Genomic DNA, 24,262 nt, shown 5'->3' with positions numbered 1-24,262 from the left:
TGGTGCACCACCTCATTGGGGTTTGGAGGTCCGTGATGGACCGGCGTGATGGACCAACGGTTTGGCCTCCACGCTCTCCTGACAACCCCATTAGACTTCTTTTTATGGGGTTATGTCAAGGACGAGGTCTACCGAACACATGTACCAGATATTGCAACCCTTCAACAACGGATAAATAGAGTCATTGCATCGATCCCCCCAATGATTTTGGCTAATCTGTGGACGGAAATTGAATATAAACTAGATGTGCTACATGCTACCAAAGATGTTCATGTGAAAGTGTACTGAAGTTTGAAAAAAACTTGGATAGTTTCTCAACATTTTGTCACCAGTTTCATATTTTTATCTTACTTATAGCCGATGTTATTAATTTGTGTAATCAGGGAAAGAATTTTCGGACAACCTGTATATATTCAGTTCCCTTTATGCGTTCTGTCAGGGTTTCGAAAGCATACGAACTATTATGCGCATGCATACCATAATCAGTGTTAACTCTTATTGGCTTCTACGTGCTATGTATCTAAATTCTATGTTAACTGTTATTTTGTCATTTCTTATAATTTTCTTTGTAAATTTATTGCGATGGTTCTTTTGCATTAAAATATTTAGTCACAAATTAGTCATCAGATATTTGCTGTTATCTAATAGCAATGTTTATAATTAAGACCACTTTAGTGATATTTTATAGCTTGAAAGTAAAGTTTAGTAAATATCTGGTGTCAAATTTCGTAACCAAACAACAAATGTAAAAGATATAGTCAAAAATTTACAGAAAAAAACCTTAACTTTTAAAATTAACAGTAATACGAATAAAAAGGAAAGACAAACATGGCGTGCGAAACCGAGGTTTAAAAGCACATATTTTCCACACATCAGCAACTACATTCTCGTCCTTAAAAAAAATGTATGTATTTCTCTTTGGTAATTTCATGACTTCATATATTTTTCTTTATTCGTAACGCCAAACCACATTGTTTATTATTTATTTTACTTCTTAACTCCATATAGCAGGTCTGTGACCTTCCGTATTTAGTTATAATAAAAAAAAGAATATTAACTTGTGTTAGTAATTTCAAGCTCAACAAGATTTATATAGAAAATTTGTGGAAAATACCTCAAGGAACTGCAATGGCGGTAAGTAAATTTTATCAGAGAAATACAAATTCAGTAGTGGAAACAATTTCTTTGCAATAGCCTTATTTAATTATTCTTTTAGTAAACACATAACAACAATAATACACAAATACCTATTGCTTTAATTTTGTTTAAAAATGGACTTGCACAAACTATAAATTTACTCGGCATAACATCACAAAATTTGTTTTCATAAAATAGCTACGCAAAAATGTAATATTATCTGGATAACATACTTGCCAAGAAACTGAAACAAAACAGTTACTTCTATCAGCAGTGTAATGCCCAATCAAATAATGAGGTTATCATGTAATTAAAAGCTGCAAAGTAAAACACGGTATCTGTAGCACTGACGTGACCACACTACATCTCCCTCCTACAAACAATTACGCATAAACTACAAACTAATACAGCTCTAGCTCATCACATTTGCACAAACACATCTGAATGCTTAAATCTGCAGTTTAGCGTCTGTGAAATCAGTTTTGGTTTACCAAATGTTAAAAAAAAAATCATTTTATTAAATTATTTCTGCTTATAGTATAACAAACAAACGTGTGCGTGGAGACCACGTGCGACAGAAGTGAAGCTTCTTGCTTATAATATTAGGTATAGAAAACACAATTCTCTTTGACTGAGGACACACATAAACAAAATTATATGCAAGTATGCGAGCACTAAATTATGATATTGCCTAAGTAAACAAGCAAGCAGGCGAACAAGTATGCAAGTGTGCAAGTGTGCAAGTGTGCTGCATCATTTCTACTTCTCCCCAGCCGTCCCCTCCTCTAACGGTTCTCCCACCACGTACATATTCCCTTCATGCGATCGGAATATTTGTAACGCTCGAATATTGTAGCCCCTTCAGCAAAGAAGTTTTACTTTATAGCCTGATGGTAATGTGTTATTTTCTGTAATTCTATCAAAAAACTACTGATGCTTCCATCAGCTCCGCAAGTAAAATATGGGCAGTGGAATTGACGTTCGGACGCTGTCGAAGACCGCGAAGCACGAATGTCGAGTTTCGGTAGTAGTATAGGAATGGGCGTCCGGAAACTGGGTTCTGGGTGTGGAGCCGGAGCCGGTGTCCGCCATTTTGTATTGTGACGTCACGGCGGCCATCTTGGAGGAGTGTAACGGGACATAGCGTAACGGGACAAGTTTGACCTTGAAATTTGACCCTCAAAATTCGCCAAAATTGGGCAAAAATTGCCCAAAATTCCTCAAAAATCGCCAAAATTTCCATTTCTGTGGAAAAAAGTTCCGCCAAAAATTCGCAAAAAATTCCTCAATTCGAAAATCAGGATTTCGAAAATCCTCAAAAGTCGTTTTGCCCTAGAAAGAACCCTAATTCCTAAAACTGGCTTAAAACTCCTAAGAGATAGCCGCTTATAAGCCATTTCTAGGAATAAGGATACCATGACCGCCATCTTGGATTATGTCGTCACCGATGCATTTTTCGTAAAGCCGCCATCTTTAACTTTTTTAATTATTATCCGATTTTAATAAAATATTTTTTTAAAAATTATGAAAAAAATTAAATAATAAAATTTTAATAAAACATTTATAAAAAACAAACATTAACGACACGGAGTTCGGAGTCCTCGGTTCGAACCCGGTGAGGGCAAAAAAAAATTAAAAATGGCGACAGGCTCCTACCTTAATGGTGGCTGCAGGCAGACTGACTCCCACCACTTTTCTTAAAGCAGATATATCGTCACCTAGTATGACGTCATGTCCGCCATCTTGTCTTCGTTGCTGGAGACCACCATCTTGTTTTCGTCGGCGAGAGTGCGCTGACGCCATGTTAGTTTAGTTCTTATCCGCTAGAGTGCAGTAATCATTTATTACTAAGGTGCCCGCCATCTTGAAATTTGGACGCCATATTGAAAATCCGTAATTATTTAGCTAGAAATTCGGGAAAAATTTCTAAATTCGTTAAATAAATCACTCATTAATTTACATATTGATTCGATCCGCTCCTGTCCTTGGTTCGATACCCGATCGATGCAATAATGTTTAATTTTATGTAAAAAATAATAATTTCAATTAACCATGTTCAACATTCGTAAAGAGACTCTAAATCCTCTACGACCACCATCCTATCAGACATCAAGACCACCATATTGGAAATGCGTAATTTTAATGCTAGAGATCCGGGAAAAAGTTCAGAAATCATTAAATAAATTTCCGATCAATAAACTGATTCATTAGATCGACTAAGGTCCTTGGTACGATCCCAGGCCGATACAAAACAACTTTAATATTTTAAAAAAGCACCACTAAAGTGTAAGGTTCGAGGAATTAAACACCGCAAGTTCTTTTACAAACATAATATTTATTACATAATTTCTATTCTACTACAGGATCACTTACGAAAGCCAGCAATCTTATAATCATTTAGTTCCGCAGCGGTGTGAAATGACTAATTCTTAGCTCCAATCGGTTTATACTAGACAGAGTCCAGCCAGAACCTTTACAGACATAGTCCACCTCTTCTTGACAGAGTTTCTGGATACCGTTTTTAACAGTTTGCTTCACATCGTTAGAACTGTAAATTACTGCAGCCGATGTCTTGAATGCACACTTCTTCACTTTGTCATCGAACGGATATGGCTTTCCATATATACAGTCCAACCACAAGTTATATTTCAAAGGTCCGTTTGTTGCTACATCATCAGTAAGCTGATTGATTATCTTCTGTCTGATATCGTCAAGAAAATTACAAATGTCCTTCGACTCACCGAACGTATTTAGATAATAGTAGTCTTTCAAAGTTCCACGAAATAACAGCACCGATGTTCGCTAGTTGTCAAATCAGCATCCATTGAAGTCTCCATCGAGGTCGTATCGTCGATCGTCGTGGTTTCCTGCACATCCAGCTCAGTAGTCATTAAGCTATCTTCTGATGGCGGAACAGCACATATCGAAGTCTCCTCCAGTGTTGTCAGAGGCGTTGCCAACGGGATCTGCTCCAACATCGTCGGCGCTGACGTCATGGTTCCCGTAGTCGATGGTACATCCTCCATCGAGTTCGACGTTAAAGTCGGTAAAGATGCCATCGAGGTCTCAAGATCAGCTAATTGACACGACTTATGCACCAGAAGAAACAAACTAGGTGATCCGTACACCGTCGACGACAGTAACAAACTGAGCGTCCTGCTGTCTAGGACTCGTTTATATACATGAACCGGTTGGAATAATAAGCTAGTCGTTGGAATAATACGCTAGTCAAATCAAGAACCATTTACAATAATACTAGAGTCAAATCTACAAATTAAAAAAAGAGGATCATTTGATCGAGAAAAAAAAATTTGATCTCTCCAATATACGCCAGGCTCCAAGAGCTACAATACGTCATCAGATCCATCTACATTTTGCTCCTGTGCTTCAATTGACCATTAGCTTCAAGTGCTCCAACAGCTCCATCAGCTCCAACACGTAATGTACACAATGTACGCACAATACATGCAATTTACGTGCAATAAATGTAATGATCACACAGTACACACACAGGAAACGGAACGTACACACAGTACACACAGGAAACGGAACGTACACACAGTACACACAGGAAACGGAACGTACACACAGTACACACAGAAAACGGAACGTACAGACAGTACACACAGGAAACGGAACGTACACACAGAAAACGGAACGTACACACAGTACACACAGGAAACGGAACGAACACGCAAAGTACACGCAATTTACGCAAAGTACACGCAATGTACGCAATGTACGCAATGTACGCAATATATATGCAATGTACACATAATGACTACGCTTCGTTCGCGCAGGACAAGCATTCAATGAAAACGAAGCACGTTTGGACGGAAATTCTATCAAACGAAAGCTCATTTAACGAAAAGGAGGCACATTCTCTCGTTCATTTAACTTGGTAGGATGCGATCGTCAATGATAAGTTAGGATATAATCTCTCCAACAGTCTATGAATTCAACAGTTTATATTTCCATTAGCCATCGACTCCAAAAGTCATTGGCTCCAACAGTCATTGGCTCCAACAGTCATTGCCTCCAACAGTCATTGGCTCCAACAGTCATTGGCTCCAACAGTCATTGGCTCCAACAGTCATTGGCTCCAACAGTCATTGGCTCCAACAGTCATTGCCTCCAACAGTCATTGGCTCCAACGGCCTTTTGAATCATCAGCTCCAATGATATTTGGTTAGAATGCTACGACTCTAAGAGACTATGAGACTACATTTCTACGAGTGTACAAGACTCCTCCAACTACCTTCAAGTGTACAAAGCTCCAACTACTTCAGCAGCATTATGTTATAAGATTACATGACTGCATGTTTACGTAGCTACAATTCAACGAGGCTACTTGACTACGTAGCTACAAGTATACGAGGCTCCAAGACATCATGACTACGCGACTACAAGCAAAGAGGTAACGAGACTACGTGACTACAGGTATTCAAGCTTACGAGACTGCGAGGCTACAGAGCTACGAAGCATCTAGAAAACGAGTTTACGTGACTGCGAGAATACAGAACTACAAGTCTACACGAGTACTTGACTACTTCTTAGCTCCAACATCCTCCAAATGCTTAACACACAGCTCCAAATGGCTCCAAATGCTCCAAATGGCTCCAACAGTTCCAACAGCTCCAAATGGCTCCAAATGCTCCAAACGGCTCCAACAGCTCCAACAGCCTCCAAATGCTTAACACAGCTCCAAACGGCTCCAAATGCTCCAAACGGCCTCCAAATGCTTGACAGCTCCAAAAGGCTCCAAATGGCTCCAAATGCTCCAAACGGCCTCCAAATGGCTCCAACAGCTCCAACAGCCTCCAAATGCTTAACACAGCTCCAAATGGCTCCAAATGCTCCAAACGGCCTCCAAATGCTTGACAGCTCCAAAAGGCTCCAAATGGCTCCAACAGCTCCAAATGCTCCAAATGCTCCAAATGGCTCCAACAGCACCAAAAGGTTCCAAATGCTCCAAACGGCCTCCAAATGGCTCCAACAGCTCGAAATGCTCCAAATGGTTAACACAGCTCCAAACGGCTCCAAATGCTCCAATTATCGCATCTGTCTTCGTCGGCATTTTCTCTTTTGCTCCAACTGCTCCATTAGCATTATGTTATAATATTACATGGCTGCTTTCTTACGTAGCTTCAAGTCTACGAGGTTCCAATACATCATGTTTACGAAGCTTCCAGAACACAAGGTTACGAAACTGCGAGGCTACAGGACTACGAAGCTTCCAGGACACGAGGATACATGGCTACGAGACTACATGACTAACAGATTACAATAGCACCACTCAGTGGTGAGAGTTAGGTTATCTAATGCAAAGCAAATTGATGCAAGTAGTTCTGGCTGTCATCAACAGATGTAGCCACGTGTTGCTTGCAGGTATATATTAATTAGTTATTTTATGTGGGATGCGGGATGCTCACTAACGATCGCAAAAGAAGGAGGGCTTCGCTAGACACCAAGGAGAAGGAAGTTCGTCTTACATGTTAATGCTTCGCTGATGTCTCAAGGCATATTATTTGACTGAGTAATGGTTGTTTATTTCTTTAATTCCACATGGTAAAATTATTACAAGTGTCAATTTATTAGCAGAAATTCACTAATTAAATGTAACTCTGAATAAAATGAAATATCCTTCATGCAGAGATCGATTTCACACAAATAATCAGCAGCACTCGGAGAAAATCATTAGATGTCTAGCCAGGAATAACCAGGAGCACACGGAGAAAACGTAATGACAAGAATAATTGGGAGCACACGAAGAAAACCATACACATATAAAAAAGAATATTCATGAGCAAACATAATAACAAGAATAATCGGGAGCACACGGAGAAAACCACCACACGTTTTCTTTGATATCATAAAATTACAGGAAAATTTTTTTTTATAAATAATAAAAAATTTAAAATGTAAAAAAAATACAAAAATACATAAAATTCTGGCTTGTACTAGAACTGTATCTTTGTTCAACAATGAGAAGTTCACAAGCTAGCAGAATTTTATGTATTTTTGTATTTTTTTTTACATTTTAAATTTTTTATTATTTATAAAAAAAATTTTCCTGTAATTTTATGATATCAAAGAAAACGTGTGGTGGTTTTCTCCGTGTGTTCCCGATTATTCTTGTTATTATGTTTGCTCATGAATATTCTTTTTTATATGTGTATGGTTTTCTTCGTGTGCTCCCAATTATTCTTGTCATTACGTTTTCTCCGTGTGCTCCTGGTTATTCCTGGCTAGACATCTAATGATTTTCTCCGAGTGCTGCTGATTATTTGTGTGAAATCGATCTCTGCATGAAGGATATTTCATTTTATTCAGAGTTACATTTAATTAGTGAATTTCTGCTAATAAATTGACACTTGTAATAATTTTACCATGTGGAATTAAAGAAATAAACAACCATTACTCAGTCAAATAATATGCCTTGAGACATCAGCGAAGCATTAACATGTAAGACGAACTTCCTTCTCCTTGGTGTCTAGCGAAGCCCTCCTTCTTTTGCGATCGTTAGTGAGCATCCCGCATCCCACATAAAATAACTAATTAATATTTACCTGCAAGCAACACGTGGCTACATGTGTTGATGACAGCCAGAACTACTTGCATCAATTTGCTTTGCATTAGATAACCTAACTCTCACCACTGAGTGGTGCTATTGTAATCTGTTAGAGTCATGTAGTCTCGTAGCCATGTATCCTCGTGTCCTGGAAGCTTCGTAGTCCTGTAGCCTCGCAGTTTCGTAACCTTGTGTTCTGGAAGCTTCGTAAACATGATGTATTGGAACCTCGTAGACTTGAAGCTACGTAAGAAAGCAGCCATGTAATATTATAACATAAAGCTGATGGAGCAGTTGGAGCAAAAGAGAAAATGCCGACGAAGACAGATGCGATAATTGGAGCATTTGGAGCCGTTTGGAGCTGTGTTAACCATTTGGAGCATTTCGAGCTGTTGGAGCCATTTGGAGGCCGTTTGGAGCATTTGGAACCTTTTGGTGCTGTTGGAGCCATTTGGAGCATTTGGAGCATTTGGAGCTGTTGGAGCCATTTGGAGCCTTTTGGAGCTGTCAAGCATTTGGAGGCCGTTTGGAGCATTTGGAGCCATTTGGAGCTGTGTTAAGCATTTGGAGGCTGTTGGAGCTGTTGGAGCCATTTTGAGGCCGTTTGGAGCATTTGGAGCCATTTGGAGCCTTTTGGAGCTGTCAAGCATTTGGAGGCCGTTTGGAGCATTTGGAGCCGTTTGGAGCTGTGTTAAGCATTTGGAGGCTGTTGGAGCTGTTGGAGTCATTTGGAGGCCGTTTGGAGCATTTGGAGCCATTTGGAGCTGTTGGAACTGTTGGAGCCATTTGGAGCATTTGGAGCCATTTGGAGCATTTGGAGCCATTTGGAGCTGTGTGTTAAGCATTTGGAGGATGTTGGAGCTAAGAAGTAGTCAAGTACTCGTGTAGACTTGTAGTCCTGTATTCTCGCAGTCACGTAAACTCGTTTTCTAGATGCTTCGTAGCTCTGTAGCCTCGCAGTCTCGTAAGCTTGAATACCTGTAGTCACGTAGTCTCGTTACCTCTTTGCTTGTAGTCGCGTAGTCATGATGTCTTGGAGCCTCGTATACTTGTAGCTACGTAGTCAAGTAGCCTCGTTGAATTGTAGCTACGTAAACATGCAGTCATGTAATCTTATAACATAATGCTGCTGAAGTAGTTGGAGCTTTGTACACTTGAAGGTAGTTGGAGGAGTCTTGTACACTCGTAGAAATGTAGTCTCATAGTCTCTTAGAGTCGTAGCATTCTAACCAAATATCATTGGAGCTGATGATTCAAAAGGCCGTTGGAGCCAATGACTGTTGGAGGCAATGACTGTTGGAGCCAATGACTGTTGGAGCCAATGACTGTTGGAGCCAATGACTGTTGGAGCCAATGACTGTTGGAGTCGATGGCTAATGGAAATATAAACTGTTGAATTCATAGACTGTTGGAGAGATTATATCCTAACTTATCATTGACGATCGCATCCTACCAAGTTAAATGAACGAGAGAATGTGCCTCCTTTTCGTTAAATGAGCTTTCGTTTGATAGAATTTCCGTCCAAACGTGCTTCGTTTTCATTGAATGCTTGTCCTGCGCGAACGAAGCGTAGTCATTATGTGTACATTGCATATATATTGCGTACATTGCGTACATTGCGTACATTGCGTACATTGCGTGTACTTTGCGTAAATTGCGTGTACTTTGCGTGTTCGTTCCGTTTCCTGTGTGTACTGTGTGTACGTTCCGTTTTCTGTGTGTACGTTCCGTTTCCTGTGTGTACTGTCTGTACGTTCCGTTTTCTGTGTGTACTGTGTGTACGTTCCGTTTCCTGTGTGTACTGTGTGTACGTTCCGTTTCCTGTGTGTGTACTGTGTGATCATTACATTTATTGCACGTAAATTGCATGTATTGTGCGTACATTGTGTACATTACGTGTTGGAGCTGATGGAGCTGTTGGAGCACTTGAAGCTAATGGTCAATTGAAGCACAGGAGCAAAATGTAGATGGATCTGATGACGTGAATTGTAGCTCTTGGAGCCTGGCGTATATTGGAGACATCAAATTTTTTTTTTCGATCAAATGATCCTCTTTTTTTAATTTGTAGATTTGACTCTAGTATTATTGTAAATGGTTCTTGATTTGACTAGCGTATTATTCCAACGACTAGCTTATTATTCCAACCGGTTCATGTATATAAACGAGTCCTAGACAGCAGGACGCTCAGTTTGTTACTGTCGTCGACGGTGTACGGATCACCTAGTTTGTTTCTTCTGGTGCATAAGTCGTGTCAATTAGCTGATCTTGAGACCTCGATGGCATCTTTACCGACTTTAACGTCGAACTCGATGGAGGATGTACCATCGACTACGGGAACCATGACGTCAGCGCCGACAATGTTGGAGCAGATCCCGTTGGCAACGCCTCTGACAACACTGGAGGAGACTTCGATATGTGCTGTTCCGCCATCAGAAGATAGCTTAATGACTACTGAGCTGGATGTGCAGGAAACCACGACGATCGACGATACGACCTCGATGGAGACTTCAATGGATGCTGATTTGACAACTAGCGAACATCGGTGCTGTTATTTCGTGGAACTTTGAAAGACTACTATTATCTAAATACGTTCGGTGAGTCGAAGGACATTTGTAATTTTCTTGACGATATCAGACAGAAGATAATCAATCAGCTTACTGATGATGTAGCAACAAACGGACCTTTGAAATATAACTTGTGGTTGGACTGTATATATGGAAAGCCATATCCGTTCGATGACAAAGTGAAGAAGTGTGCATTCAAGACATCGGCTGCAGTAATTTACAGTTCTAACGATGTGAAGCAAACTGTTAAAAACGGTATCCAGAAACTCTGTCAAGAAGAGGTGGACTATGTCTGTAAAGGTTCTGGCTGGACTCTGTCTAGTATAAACCGATTGGAGCTAAGAATTAGTCATTTCACACCGCTGCGGAACTAAATGATTATAAGATTGCTGGCTTTCGTAAGTGATCCTGTAGTAGAATAGAAATTATGTAATAAATATTATGTTTGTAAAAGAACTTGCGGTGTTTAATTCCTCGAACCTTACACTTTAGTGGTGCTTTTTTAAAATATTAAAGTTGTTTTGTATCGGCCTGGGATCGTACCAAGGACCTTAGTCGATCTAATTAATCAGTTTATTGATCGGAAATTTATTTAATGATTTCTGAACTTTTTCCCGGATCTCTAGCATTAAAATTACGCATTTCCAATATGGTGGTCTTGATGTCTGATAGGATGGTGGTCGTAGAGGATTTAGAGTCTCTTTACGAATGTTGAACATGGTTTATTGAAATTATTATTTTTTACATAAAATTAAAAATTATTGCATCGATCGGGTATCAAACCAAGGACAGGAGCGGATCGAATCAATATGTAAATTAATGAGTGATTTATTTAACGAATTTAGAAATTTTTCCCGAATTTCTCGCTAAATAATTACGGATTTTCAATATGGCGTCCAAATTTCAAGATGGCGGGCACCTTAGTAATAAATGATTACTGCACTCTAGCGGATAAGAACTAAACTAACATGGCGTCAGCGCACTCTCGCCGACGAAAACAAGATGGTGGTCTCCAGCAACGAAGACAAGATGGCGGACATGACGTCATACTAGGTGACGATATATCTGCTTTAAGAAAAGTGGTGGGAGTCAGTCTGCCTGCAGCCACCATTAAGGTAGGAGCCTGTCGCCATTTTTAATTTTTTTTTTGCCCTCACCGGGTTCGAACCGAGGACTCCGAACTCCGTGTCGTTAATGTTTGTTTTTTATAAATGTTTTATTAAAATTTTATTATTTAATTTTTTTCATAATTTTTAAAAAAATATTTTATTAAAATCGGATAATAAATAAAAAAGTTAAAGATGGCGGCCGTAACGAAAAATGCATCGGTGACGACATAATCCAAGATGGCGGTCATGGTATCCTTATTCCTAGAAATGGCTTATAAGCGGCTATCTCTTAGGAGTTTTAAGCCAGTTTTAGGAATTAGGGTTCTTTCTAGGGCAAAACGACTTTTGAGGATTTTCGAAATCCTGATTTTCGAATTGAGGAATTTTTTGCGAATTTTTGGCGGAACTTTTTTCCACAGAAATGGAAATTTTGGCGATTTTTGAGGAATTTTGGGCAATTTTTGCCCAATTTTGGCGAATTTTGAGGGTCAAATTTCAAGGTCAAACTTGTCCCGTTACGCTATGTCCCGTTACACTCCTCCAAGATGGCCGCCGTGACGTCACAATACAAAATGGCGGACACCGGCTCCGGCTCCACACCCAGAACCCAGTTTCCGGACGCCCATTCCTATACTACTTTCGGTCTATTTTGTGCTGGGCCGTCGGTGCCCGTGGGTCGCTGACGCGTCTCGTTCAAGCGGCGAGGGTCGCGGGTTCGAGCCCAACACTCCGGCATCGCTCACACTCACGAGCGCCTAATGATTCAGGAGCCCGCTGTAATCGTGGAGGTACCGTCGCCTTAAGCCCTCTGAGCATAAAATAAGAAGGCGTCAGAAGTGAAAGTCACATACCAATAATCTACTTGAACGATAAAACTAAATTTTATAATTCCCTTACAATAGAAGTTAACAATGATGCAGGGTGACAGCGGGCGATGGGCGATGGTGTCTGCGCAGAGGTCGCAGCTGACGGAGGAGCAGGTGGCGGAGATCAAGGAGGCCTTCAGCATGTTCGACACGGACGGCGACGGCTACATCTCCCGGGACGAGCTGGGCACCATCATGCGCTCGCTGGGGCAGAACCCCACCGAGGCGGAGCTGCGCGAGATGATCGCCCAGGTGGACCGCGACTGTGAGTACCGCCTGTCCTCGACCTCTCCCCACAACACCCACGGTTCCGACTGCCATTCCACGATCACCACAAGAGACTGGCGCAATTACTCACTCATGGTTAATGAAACTTACTTGCAGCTTTTAAATACGGTCTCTTCTCAAATCATAAAAAAAAATATGCTCGTATGCGAGAAACAATAAAGCTCAATGAAAAACTACTGCGGTAAAAAAAATTTTCGGTCATGTTGCCAAAATAGGATAAAATAGGATAAAATAGCGATTAAAATACGATGTTTTGCTTTGCACGTATGTAAATTGAAGGTACAAAGTTTTTTCATTTGTATTAAGGCGTTTTTTTGCCTATGTATTCGATATTATGAGGATAGTATTTGTTTCTTTAGAGCGAGCCATAGAGTTAATATTCTGTGGGATGTATATCTATTATAATGTTGAATTCAAATGGGTTCATTGTGTATTAGTAGGGGGTGGCCACTTCTGCATGATTATACATAAGTGTGCGAAGGCGTTTTTTTTTTCTTTTAGTCAATTGTTCCGCCATAGACGCCCAAGACATTGGCTGAAGTGTAGTGTTTTCATTGTGTAGACATTTAAAATTTTTTTTTATTAAAGGCTGTTTTTAACGAAGAGGAGGCTAATTCATATTTACTAACCATCATCTGACGTTTTCAAGCACCATTTTCACGATGTTTTGAGCGGAACAATATGGCGATGGTGTGGTAAAAAAGGAATTCAACTACGTCACAACAAGCCATCGCCTGACAATTCTTAACTCCATGATTATAGGTACGTCTATGGAGTTGATGTCTGTTCTGAAGTAGAAGTCGACTGGTTAGTAATTGGATAGCAAAACAAATCATAGCTGTATCAAGGCTAATACGCTATGGAATTGTTTAATATCTTGAATTCAACTCGCTCGAAAGAATCTTTAAAATACCGCCATTAAGTTAGAGTTGTTAAACAAAGAACATAAGCAAGGAATTAGAGTTGACACTTCATCGTTAAAAAATATTAAAGTTTTAGCTTTACTGGTGGAAAAGGGTAATGAGGAATCATTTACATATTGAATTCATTATAAACATGACCAAGACTGCACACTCCAACCGCCGAACTTGGTACCGCCGTGGGCGTGGGAGAAAGAGAGAGAAGGGGGGGGGGGGTGTCGCCGGGAATCCAAGTCCCAGGCCATCTATCTTGATGGATTCCCGGCGAAGAGCTAGGCTGGTTCCTCTCCAATGTTCTAGGACTTGTGTGGTGCATGTTTGCCTCGAGTTACACGCCGCGAAACACGCACACATGTGTATATCTGTGCAGCTGACGGCAAGGTGACCTTCGAAGAGTTCCTGGTGATGATGTCGAAGAACACGCAGGACGTGGACATCATGCAGGAGCTGCGCGAGGCCTTCAGGGTGTTCGACAAGGACGGCGACGGCACCATCAGCGCCTCGGAGCTGAAGGAGGCGATGACCAAGCTCGGGGAGAGGCTGACGGACGAGGAGGTGGACGAGATGATCCGCGAGGCGGACAGGAACGGAGACGGCGTCATCGACTACGAGGGTGAGCTGGCGGACCCCCGGGTGCCGGGTGGCGATCGCCATTGGAACTGTGACTGCGACCTACGGCTTTCGGTCAATTCCTCAACTGAAGTGGGCAATATATACTAAATATGCATGTGTGGGACATGGTGGCCTACATTCCAGTCGACATCATTCTTTAGGGTTATGAAAAAGAAAAAAGGTTATAGTAAGTTATATGTTATAATATTGTTACGAATGTGAAGACCGCGTCATGCACCAGGTTCGGAGTTGGCTGGCGGCCATGTACGGCCATTGGCGTGCCTAGCCGGATTACAAGGGTCCTCCTCCCCTCCGCTCCACGCGCATCGTCATCCCTCGGCGCTGTTATCTGTCGACTGAGCGGCCTTGGTAATGCCGCGGGCCGCCACGTGAAGTGGCGTGAAAAAGCGACGCTATTCTCGATTTTTCGGGCGTCAGGTCGGCCCGGGAAGACACAACCGCTCTCGTCGGTTCGACAAGGGCGCCCTAGGTACTTAAGCAGGGACGCCGGCGACGAGTGCCGAGTTCCGAGCGAAGGGAAGCCCGACACGGCGATGAGGGTAACAGACCACCCCTCCCTCCTTGAGAGTGGCGCGAGCCTGTGTGTGGACAGGCACGAGATATGGGGCGAACCACTGTTGAGCCTAGCTCCTGTGAGTGCGTAATGTGGAACTTGACAGACATTGAGTTACTTGAGAATAAACATTTTTAAGTGCCACTGATTTGTGATCGGACATTTAGAACAATTATGTATTATTAATGTAAACATTAGTAATTAATAAAACTGTAATTGGAAAACTTAACTGGGCTATCTCTTACGAACCCAGTTCTCCCCCACATTAGGTCATAACAATATGAAAATTATATATTAATATAATGTTATAATTATGTCAAATTATTACTGCATAAAATATTAGAAAACTGTTTAATTAAAATAAAAAAATATATTAAATTGATATCTTAGGAAATGTAAACGTGTGACTGAAAGAGTTAAACACATGGGATTTTTTTCTCATATTGAAAAAAAAAATTATTCGCGCTCTGTTTGCCCATTTACACACTTCTCATAATGTGCATTTTACTATGTGTCCAAATGCATGTGCATTTTGACTATCATTTTCACAATGCCCGTTTGTCACATATCCACTCAGAACTCACGCAATGTATAAATTACACACTTAACCATGCAGTTAGTAATTGTCAGGAGATAGCATGCTGTGACGTAGTTGAAGTCACTTTTATCTCATAATCGCCATATTGCAAAACCCAAAACATTGTGAAAATGGTTCTTGACCACGTCTGATACGACGTGAAAACAGAGTGACTACCGTGTAATACAGTCCTTAAAACATGGTGCAAATAGTCAGCTGGGCAGAAAGCAGCTTCACGCGTCATACCCATAGTAATGAATGCCCCAGCTATAGCTGCTAGATATAAAAATAAACCCTCCAATCAAATACTTGCCTTAAACGAGAGTTACGCATGATTAAGTTCAACAAAGTAATGTTCATCATGTTTCAAAGCATTGGGTATCTTTTCACTTATCTTTAAATTATGTTATCGATTGTGTAAGGATTTTTGATAATGATTAAAAGCCAAAGTCATTGTTGATGTTTTGGAAGAAGCAGAACGCACTTTGGTTTCATTTACAGTCTGACAGTTGCTACCGATGATATCGATAAGGAGCGCATATGAAATGGAGCCACATTTCATGACTGTTCCGTTTTTAGATATGCTTATTTAAGCTATAATAATTTAAGAAGCTATTTGATTCGATCTGGACCACAAAAAAATTCGTCAGTAAATTGAGGGATTACAGCATCCTTCACTGGTTCTATATCATTTGCCATCAAATATCAACTCTCTTTAGATTTATATGAATTGCCAATTTTCCTAAAATCTGAAACACAAGGATCAGAAAAAATTATATCAATTACGAGGACAACAGTATTTTCGTAACTGTATTATTATTTGCGTTAGTATTAATATTAGTATAAGTGTGTAATGCCTTGTCCACAGCGAGGTCATAACAGACTAACCCACAGCTTGGAACAAGGATATTGGACCATAAATCGGCCAGGACTGATTGTAAGGAATCATCTTTGCTACATATATTAAATATTCAGATGCAGTGGGAACCTACATTCATAATCTTACTCGAATGACTGTTTTTTTTGTATTTAATTATAAAAAAATTTAGCCTATAACACTGCAGTTTTCGTGGTTAGAAAAAAGTAAATGTCAATGACGATTTTCTGATTGCAGAGTTCATCCATTTAATGACATCCAAATAAAGTTTTTCACATTAAGAAGAGGAGTGTCAAGAACATCGGCGTTGCTGCGTCAGATCCACGGAATGAAGTTATGTGACCGTATTCTGAAAACTGTGTAGTTTTAAACAAACATAAATAAAAAAAACTGTTTTTGTTCAAGCACCTTTGACTGTTTTTTTCTCGAGTACACTTGTTGTTTTATTAATATCTGAACTTTATGCAGAGAAATTCAGTTCTTTAAAAAAATTAACTTGATGGGAACGCTTAAATATCAAGATTTCTAACAATAAAGAAAAATACTGGATTTATTTTATTTAAATTTAAAATTAAAATACAAAAAAGTTAAATGTTCGTAAAATCTACGAACAAAATCATGAATAAATCTCCAATATAAAACGTATACGAAATGAAGACTAGCTTGTTTATGAGGAAAAGCGTTATTCATAAGGGGAAGATACCAAGTAGAGAGGTCCCACCTATCATAATATAATGTATCTGTTCTACGACATCCTAAGAACTGCTCATTTATATTACTTTAATATGTATCTGACAATTTTTTTCAAACGTATCTAAATTAAGTTTTTTCTACAAGTAAAAAGTTTAATCGTCATGCGGGAAAATGTTAAAATTTTTCACTCTTATTAAAATCACCAGATAAACTGTTGTGCTTAGTTACTTGTATGACATTTCAAATGTACTTACAGTTGCCGACATATATAAAAGCAGATATGTTTTCAGACTAACGGTCACGAATGATTCCTTCCCCAACATACATGGTTAATGCTGCATGTTTCTGTGTGCAGTGGCCTATCTACGTCCATGACACCCCCAAAATCAAAAAAGGTTCCAGACACATTTGTGCTGTTGCAGAACCATGACGAAGTAACTTGACGACATATAAATCAGAAATGCATCTGAAAACATTTTGTGATGTCAAAAATAAATAAATAAATTAAGCTATAGATTATGCAAAAAGCAGAGGTGCCCACCCCCCCCAAACACTATGACTCACCCCCCCCCTAACCTAATGATGCGCCCCCCCCCCCCCCCCCGAAATTTTTAATGCCATTTTCTGAATGATTTACTCAATTATTTTATAATATTATACTTTTTTAGTATTATATTTTATCACATTTTGCATTAATTAAAATCTAATAATAATTTTGGTCATATATCAGGTAATATTTCCATCCTGAACCGACAGATGCCAAACTGCTTTTGTTGAGGAAAGTGCGGGGTTGCAAATTTGATTTACAAGATCCCTTTCAATTATCAAAGCACCAGAAACGTATTTTCACATTAGAAGCTATAATTATGTAAATAATAAATACATTTTTCTCGTCTTTTAACCACCCCCCCCCCCTGAAATTTTAATGACGCAGTCTGCGTCGTTAACCCCCCTTGTGGGCACCCCTGCAAAAAGGCTGAAAGTGAAGGGCCTCGAACCACTTCCAATGCTCGTGAATTTACGTCATGCCGAAATGTTGGCATCTAGTCCGCAACCTTCAGCGCCACCAAGGAATAAAACGCAATTTCTCAAGTTCCTCGGAGAACACTCCGAACGAATGAATGGGGCTTAACGTCTCGTGTACATCGGGTCATTAGAGCATACGAATGGTAAAAAGAGCGGAGCATCGTGTCAGTGAGACGGAGTACCCGAAGAAAATCCCACCGCTCACGGCAACGTCCGCCACGTTTTGCCCCCGCGCGGAAACATACCGGGTTCGACCCGCGACGGGAGTCGAAACCCTGGCTCGCTTGTAGCGGACGGTGAAAGACATGGGCACTCGCAGCCGACGACAGGGCGTTTCAAGGTCCACAGCTGTCTGCACTTAATGACAACCTCGGGTACTTGATGAAGAGCTTTATCCCGCGCGGCTTGCAGACTCGCTGCTCGCAAACCCCACGAGCACGACACGAAAAATGAACTCCGCCTTTGCAAGGCGTACACATAGTGTAAACACGTACTGATCAACTGCCTAAGTTTGTAAGTTTGGCCGCTTTCCTTCTTTCCCTAGTCTGATGTTTTGCTTCGATGCCGAGGTTGTTCGCGTGGATTAGTTTCCGAAGCGAATGAACCCAGCAGCCGCGCGACGATGCTGACGGAGGACGCGCGGACAAGGTGCGGCCGGCGGTGTCGACTCACCAGCGGTAGGAGGCGAAGAGCAGCGCCGGCGCGTGCACGGCGAGCAGCAGGCGTCGCCAGCTCCGGACGCCCCTGGCCAGCGCGCCGAGCAGCGCCTCGCCCACGGCGTAGAACATGCTGAGCAGGCTGGCCGCCAGCACCCGGCGGTCGGGCCCCACCAGCTCCACGCCTGCACGCCCCGCGTCACACCGCACGTCGTCGACACTTGTCAAACAGCGAGGCTGAGATCTGTCCAATTTCAATTTGGTGAAGAAAAAAAAATGTGCCTTGCAATTTTTCAAGCGATGTCGTCGACAACTGAGTTTATAACGATTCTTCTTATAAACGTACAATTTTTTTTTCCAGTGTAGTCATATAATTACAGTTTTACACTTATTATCTACATATAATGTATATTTAGGGTTTTGTAACATAGCGGTGTAAGTAAATAATTACGCATTTTTTGAGTTTGCAATGCCGAATGTTTCAGATGCGAAATAAGTAGCTAACTCAAAAGCTGGAAAACTTTTGACTTGCATCACTACGTTCCGGAGTCCTTCATACGTAGGTACATTATTTATATGTAGTAGGAGGAGTTGCCAACTCTTGAGGCCACTTGTCCGGTATGCCTGGTATTTATGGTACGCAGTACAGGAAATATGGTACGTTTAGTTAGTAATTAAGGCATGGCGATGGGAAAAATTATTGTACCCAGTATATGTCGCAGACAGAAATTACGGATATATATCTTATTTATATAGTATTTCCTAATACATATACTTTCGGGGCCACAGTAGTTGAGTGTCTCCGTAGCGCAGTTGGATGTACGCCGGCTTTCAATGTTCTAAATTTCTGGGTTCGAACTCCGGATAAGGCATGGGTGTGAATTTGTATTGTCTAAAATGGCCACAAATACGTCATTTCCATTACCATACACGAGTTAAAATGACAAAAGAGATAACAAAGAGGCGAATAAAACTTTTTTTTTAAATTAACATAAAACTTGGCAGTCTTAAGGGCCCCATACAGGCTACAGTTTCTCTGTCAGTTTTCATTGTGTGACTTCATATCTGAACGGTCACCTGTTGTAACTGCGCAGTTCTGTCCGGCGAGACCTCAGCTCCCGCCGGCGGCGGTCAGCTGTCAGTTCTCTCGGGTGATCCTTCAGTCCTGTCAGTTGCGCGGGCAACTCCGCGGTGGCCGCATAGGAAACGAAGAGAGAGCCTTTGTTCATTTATTCAAACGTACACGTTGCTTCTTTAGCTGTGAGATTTGAAGAATAGTTACTACGACAATACGTTTAAAAAGACTCCCACGATAGATGCACTCCTGGATTGAACAATATGCTAATCGCGAAGCGGTAACAAAAAAAAAAAACCGTTTACAACCTTCTCTCATCTTTCCGGAGAATGGGACACAACTGAAGGAAAAATTGCAGATACTGATTGAAAAACTGAGGTGAAATAACAGACGCCCAGTTCAGTTAATCGTTCACTTTATTCTTCAGATCAGGATTGAGGTAAACTGACAGATAAACCGAGCGTGTATGGGGGCCCTTTAGAACCATGCTTAGAAACGGAAAAACTTGCAAACAAATTAAAATAATAAATTCAAAACCATAAGGTTCATTAAGTTGGCGATACGTGTGAGCAACTTGCGCAGGTGCAACAACACGGCCGCGAGGAAGGGCGCGGTACGTACCGAGGACGAAGCACGACGTGTACACCCCGGAGCCCGCCACGGCATCGAGGAACGACAAGAAGAGGTAGCTCTCGTAGCTCCAGGCCATCGAGCGAGCCAGTCCTACCAAGCTCACCAGGACCAAGCCGCTTACAAGAATCGTCTTACGTCCAATCCTGAAAGAAGAAAAAAAAACCCTCACCATGTAAGTTTTATACCACGTCAACTTCATCAAATCCGCCAACTTCCGTTCAATACGAGGCTGGTGGCGTTTTCTATAACTATATTATGGCAAAGAATTTTTCGAGAGCAAAATAAAATCACAAATTTTAAAGTCGGTATTATATTTTCATCTTATAAACGTGTATATGTAACAATGCATCTTATCTCCACTGACTAGATGAAACTCTTTCAAAGAATTACTGAATATTGCAGAGTGAATTTTACAAGAAGGCCAGCTAAATTTTACTGACAGCAATGTTCTCTGTGGTTAATGCTTTAGATTTTAATATCGTGACAAAGCATTATAATGTATTAAACTGCGTAGCTATCTCACAGTTTTTCTTAACGATTAAATGATTGTACCACCATATTTATATTAATTCAATTATGATAAAATGGCCAACCTGCAATAACAAAAAAAAAAATTATTGTTTTACAAATAGCCCGCAATTTGCATGGGGCAGTACATAAGTCAAAGCTCAATAAAATTTCATCCAAACGAATACTTAAGAAAATGTAGTGTACAATACTTTATATTTTCAAGTAACCTTTGATGTTTGAATTAAAAAGTTTCATAGGAATGACCATCGTAGTATTTAATTGTACAGGGACATAGGAAAACAAACGGTAGGAATCCCACCTGCTTTCCGACTCCCATCAAAAATTATATTAACATGCTCCTTAGTTTAGACCATTAAAACTATCCGTTAAGTTTTTACTGTAATTAAATTTGAGTAACTAGTAGCTATTGCTATTTTCATAAGGTTGGGAAGAAAAAAGACATTGTGGTACACCTAGTACGAAAAAAAAGAGATAACTACAAATCAATATTAATAGAAAATCATAAACTTATTAAATTAAAAATAATATCAGTATTAAATATTTATTTTAATTTTCTAAAAAAGTTATTGATGGAAATTATTCAATAACATTATTACCTGTCAGACACAACTCCTGCAATTGGCATGCCAATGAACTGGCCAATAGCGTAAACAGTTCCCACCACTGTTCGCTTCCATTCGTTGTCGCAAGCAATGCCAAACTGCAAACATGTTAAGGTTTATATTATTTTTTATATAACCACGCACTACAAAAAAATCGTACAAAGAAAACTAAGCTTACATAACCATTTTCACTTATTTCCCAGTTACTTCAAAGTATGTAGCTCATTGTGCAAACCATCTTTTCACACGTAATGGAAATTTGATTAGAGAATAAAAAAAAGTAGTGGAAGAACATTTACAATTTTGTATGACAAAGTATTGTCATGCCAAAATGTTGACAGAATTAAGTAGTATATTTTGCTATCTTGTGGCCTTGAAAAATGTCGCATTAACATTCTTTGTGCTATTAACATTCCATAGAGGCCAAACGATTTATATCCTAAAATATCCTTATAGTTGGTTCACGCGTGGGTGAACATTTTTCGCGAGCCCTGCTAAAGCTCATTAAGTATCCTTTCGCCATCCGACTCAGTAGCATAGTCATATCTAGTTACGTGTATGAATAAGTCAAGCAAGGCGAAAGTTATTTTTTTTTGGTTACTTTCACACTAAATATTTTTCTAATGTACATAGACAAAAAAATCAATCATAGGAATTTTTTTTATCTTTTTTTATCGTCGACCTAATTGCTTGTGTACTGGAATAAGAATAGGTTCGTTTGATACCCAGTTAGCTATAGTGATTTTTTTTGCATCGGATGACTTCAAAAGTGTTCATGTAAATGCGGAATTACAATAGCCCGTCGCCTCCGTCCATCATCCAATCGTCCGTCATTCTTACGTCCGTCAACGCTACGCATTTAGCCAAGCGATTTACAACTTCACTTCATCCGTCCGCCAGAATATTTTCCCAAATAAGTGCTACCAACAATCCATGTTTTTCTTTCGGAGATTTATATAGATGTTATTTGCTATTTATGTTGTGTTTATTTACGTATTGTATCAGCATTTCCTCGGAAAAATTCAGAGTCGTGATTAAATTGTTAGAACACAAGCTTTAAAAACCGCAATGTTCTGAATGAACTATAAAAAAACCACAGGCCTGTATCCGTCCGTCCGTAAAAGTCAGAGCTTGCCCAGCTTTCGACCGACGGACGGACGGACGGACGGACGGATGGATGGACGGATTGAATTTTTCGGGCCATTCGACTGGCTGCATGTCACGTGAACGACGGATGACGCACACGGATGTGTTGGTCTACTGTAATTCCTCCTAATACTACATGGAATGGAATATAGACTGAAAGTGCAACTTATCTCAAATCTGACAGTTATCAAAGGTTGTGTTTACGTATCCTTCTACAACTGTACGTAAACAACTTCTGGTTGTTGAGTGTTCGTAAATAAACGGCATTTGATGCTTTACAAGAGACATTTGGGAAATGGGGACCATTGGAGCTACTTTTGAGAAGTGTCAACTTTGAGAGGAAAGAAATGACAAAGACTAACGTCGTTACCAGTGTCAAGACAAGCAAGTGTGTGCACGAATAAATATAAATGATAAATGTTTTTCTTGACTTCCTGTCTTTCCTCAAATTTTCAACATGCATACTTAGTGGGGCAGATCAACCCCACCCGTCTGCGCCATCAGCATCCGACGCAACACGTCCCTGAACCAACACTCGCATCAGAACAGTCACCTTCGTCACCCCAAACTGACGCTAGCTCACAACCTACAAGATCATAGGTTCCGAACCATCTAGGGTGCCTGTTCAAAGGGTGCCATTTCCACTTCCATTGATAAGTTTGTTTTTATAATATTGGTTAATATATATACAAAAAATAAGAACCATAATGCACACTGAATTAACATCAAACTTCTTAACAATATTACCATTAAATTTAATTCTTAAGTTTCATGGGCACTTTTGTACATTTATTTAGTTTTACTTGGAAACAACAAATTTTGAACAGACATACTTCGAATATGAGTCATTCCAGGGTGTTGGGAATCAACCCACAGTACTTGATACGTAAGATTTGTGTGTAGGTGTGTGTGTGTGTGTGTATATATATGTGTGTGTGTGTATATATATATGTGTATATATATATATATACACATACACATACACATACGTATATATACAGAACGAGTCTGAATTCGGCCGACACACTTCGGCTGCATATTCATCACGACAAAATAAAATTAGAACATCACATACCCAAGACTGGTATAAATCTTTGAAGTTGAAACTGAACCATTTGTTATTGCAAATAATAAAGAAAGTATTTAAGATAGAACACTAAGCATCTGCATTATGTCTAATTGAATAAAGTTCTACAACCATCGTGACTTTGTCGCTATAACGAAATTATTTCATTGAATTAATTGAGAGTAAACACCTTCATTTTCCATATATTTTTGTGACGTGACCTATTACTGCCCTTAATTATTTCAGTGAAATAATGTTGCTACAGCGACCAAATTCGCAGGGGTTGTGTTGCAGAATTTCATACAATTAAACATAATCAAAAACCCCCAATGTTCTGTCTTAAATATTTCATTATTAACAATAATAATAACTTCCAAGACGTTGTGAAGCACCGGTCGGTGAGACTCGGAACTCTGCCCGCGGCACGCGGCCTGCAGCACCTCGCTAGCCACGGTGGTCTCGGAGTCCTCGAACACCCAGCGGCCGCACGGCGCCGTGGCGTTGCGCGAGAAGGCGGCCGGCGCGCAGCGGGGTGGCCCGGGAGCGGGCGAGGCCGCGAGGTACCGCAGGCAGCCGCTGGGCGCGCCACCCTCGCCGCGGGACGGCACGGCGAAGGCCAGCCACTCCTCCGCGTAGCGCGGTCTCGCGCCGTCGCACTCGGGAACCAGGCACCTGCACCCGCGCCCAGTGGCGCATCCAGGAGGGGCTTGACCCAGCTGAGGCTAGGCTTTATCAAGGC

General features: G+C 40.5%; 2 protein-coding genes across 4 annotated transcripts in view; one reads left to right on the top strand and one right to left on the bottom strand.

Annotated features, from left to right (window-relative positions):
• LOC134542286 (organic cation transporter protein-like) overlaps positions 1-24,262 on the bottom strand; it is a 63,990-nt gene that overhangs the window by 24,733 nt on the left and 14,995 nt on the right. For both annotated transcript variants that reach the window (XM_063386432.1, XM_063386430.1), the window contains exons 3-6: positions 23,964-24,195; positions 21,306-21,409; positions 20,167-20,321; positions 18,487-18,655 (exon numbers count right to left, since the gene is read on the bottom strand). In XM_063386432.1, the coding sequence (XP_063242502.1) occupies positions 18,487-18,655; positions 20,167-20,321; positions 21,306-21,409; positions 23,964-24,195 (660 nt within the window). The remainder of the gene's footprint in view (positions 1-18,486; positions 18,656-20,166; positions 20,322-21,305; positions 21,410-23,963; positions 24,196-24,262) is intronic.
• On the top strand, positions 907-16,504 carry LOC134542289 (calmodulin-like). Of its 2 annotated transcripts, XM_063386437.1 has the most exons (4): positions 907-1,134; positions 12,338-12,512; positions 13,826-14,068; positions 16,333-16,504. In XM_063386437.1, exons 1-4 carry the CDS (start codon positions 1,129-1,131, stop codon positions 16,359-16,361), a joined length of 453 nt encoding a protein of 150 aa, XP_063242507.1. In that variant the 5' UTR covers positions 907-1,128; the 3' UTR covers positions 16,362-16,504. The 2 variants fall into 2 exon arrangements, with proteins under 2 accessions (XP_063242507.1, XP_063242506.1); XM_063386436.1 differs by lacking the exon at positions 907-1,134 and having other exon boundaries at positions 12,323-12,512; positions 16,333-16,502.

The sequence above is a fragment of the Bacillus rossius genome, assembly GCF_032445375.1.
Source record: "Bacillus rossius redtenbacheri isolate Brsri chromosome 4 unlocalized genomic scaffold, Brsri_v3 Brsri_v3_scf4_2, whole genome shotgun sequence".
In the NCBI taxonomy this organism is placed as follows: domain Eukaryota; kingdom Metazoa; phylum Arthropoda; class Insecta; order Phasmatodea; family Bacillidae; genus Bacillus; species Bacillus rossius.
Note: the sequence above shows the minus strand (reverse complement) of the source record. Positions and strands in the feature narration are given on the sequence as shown.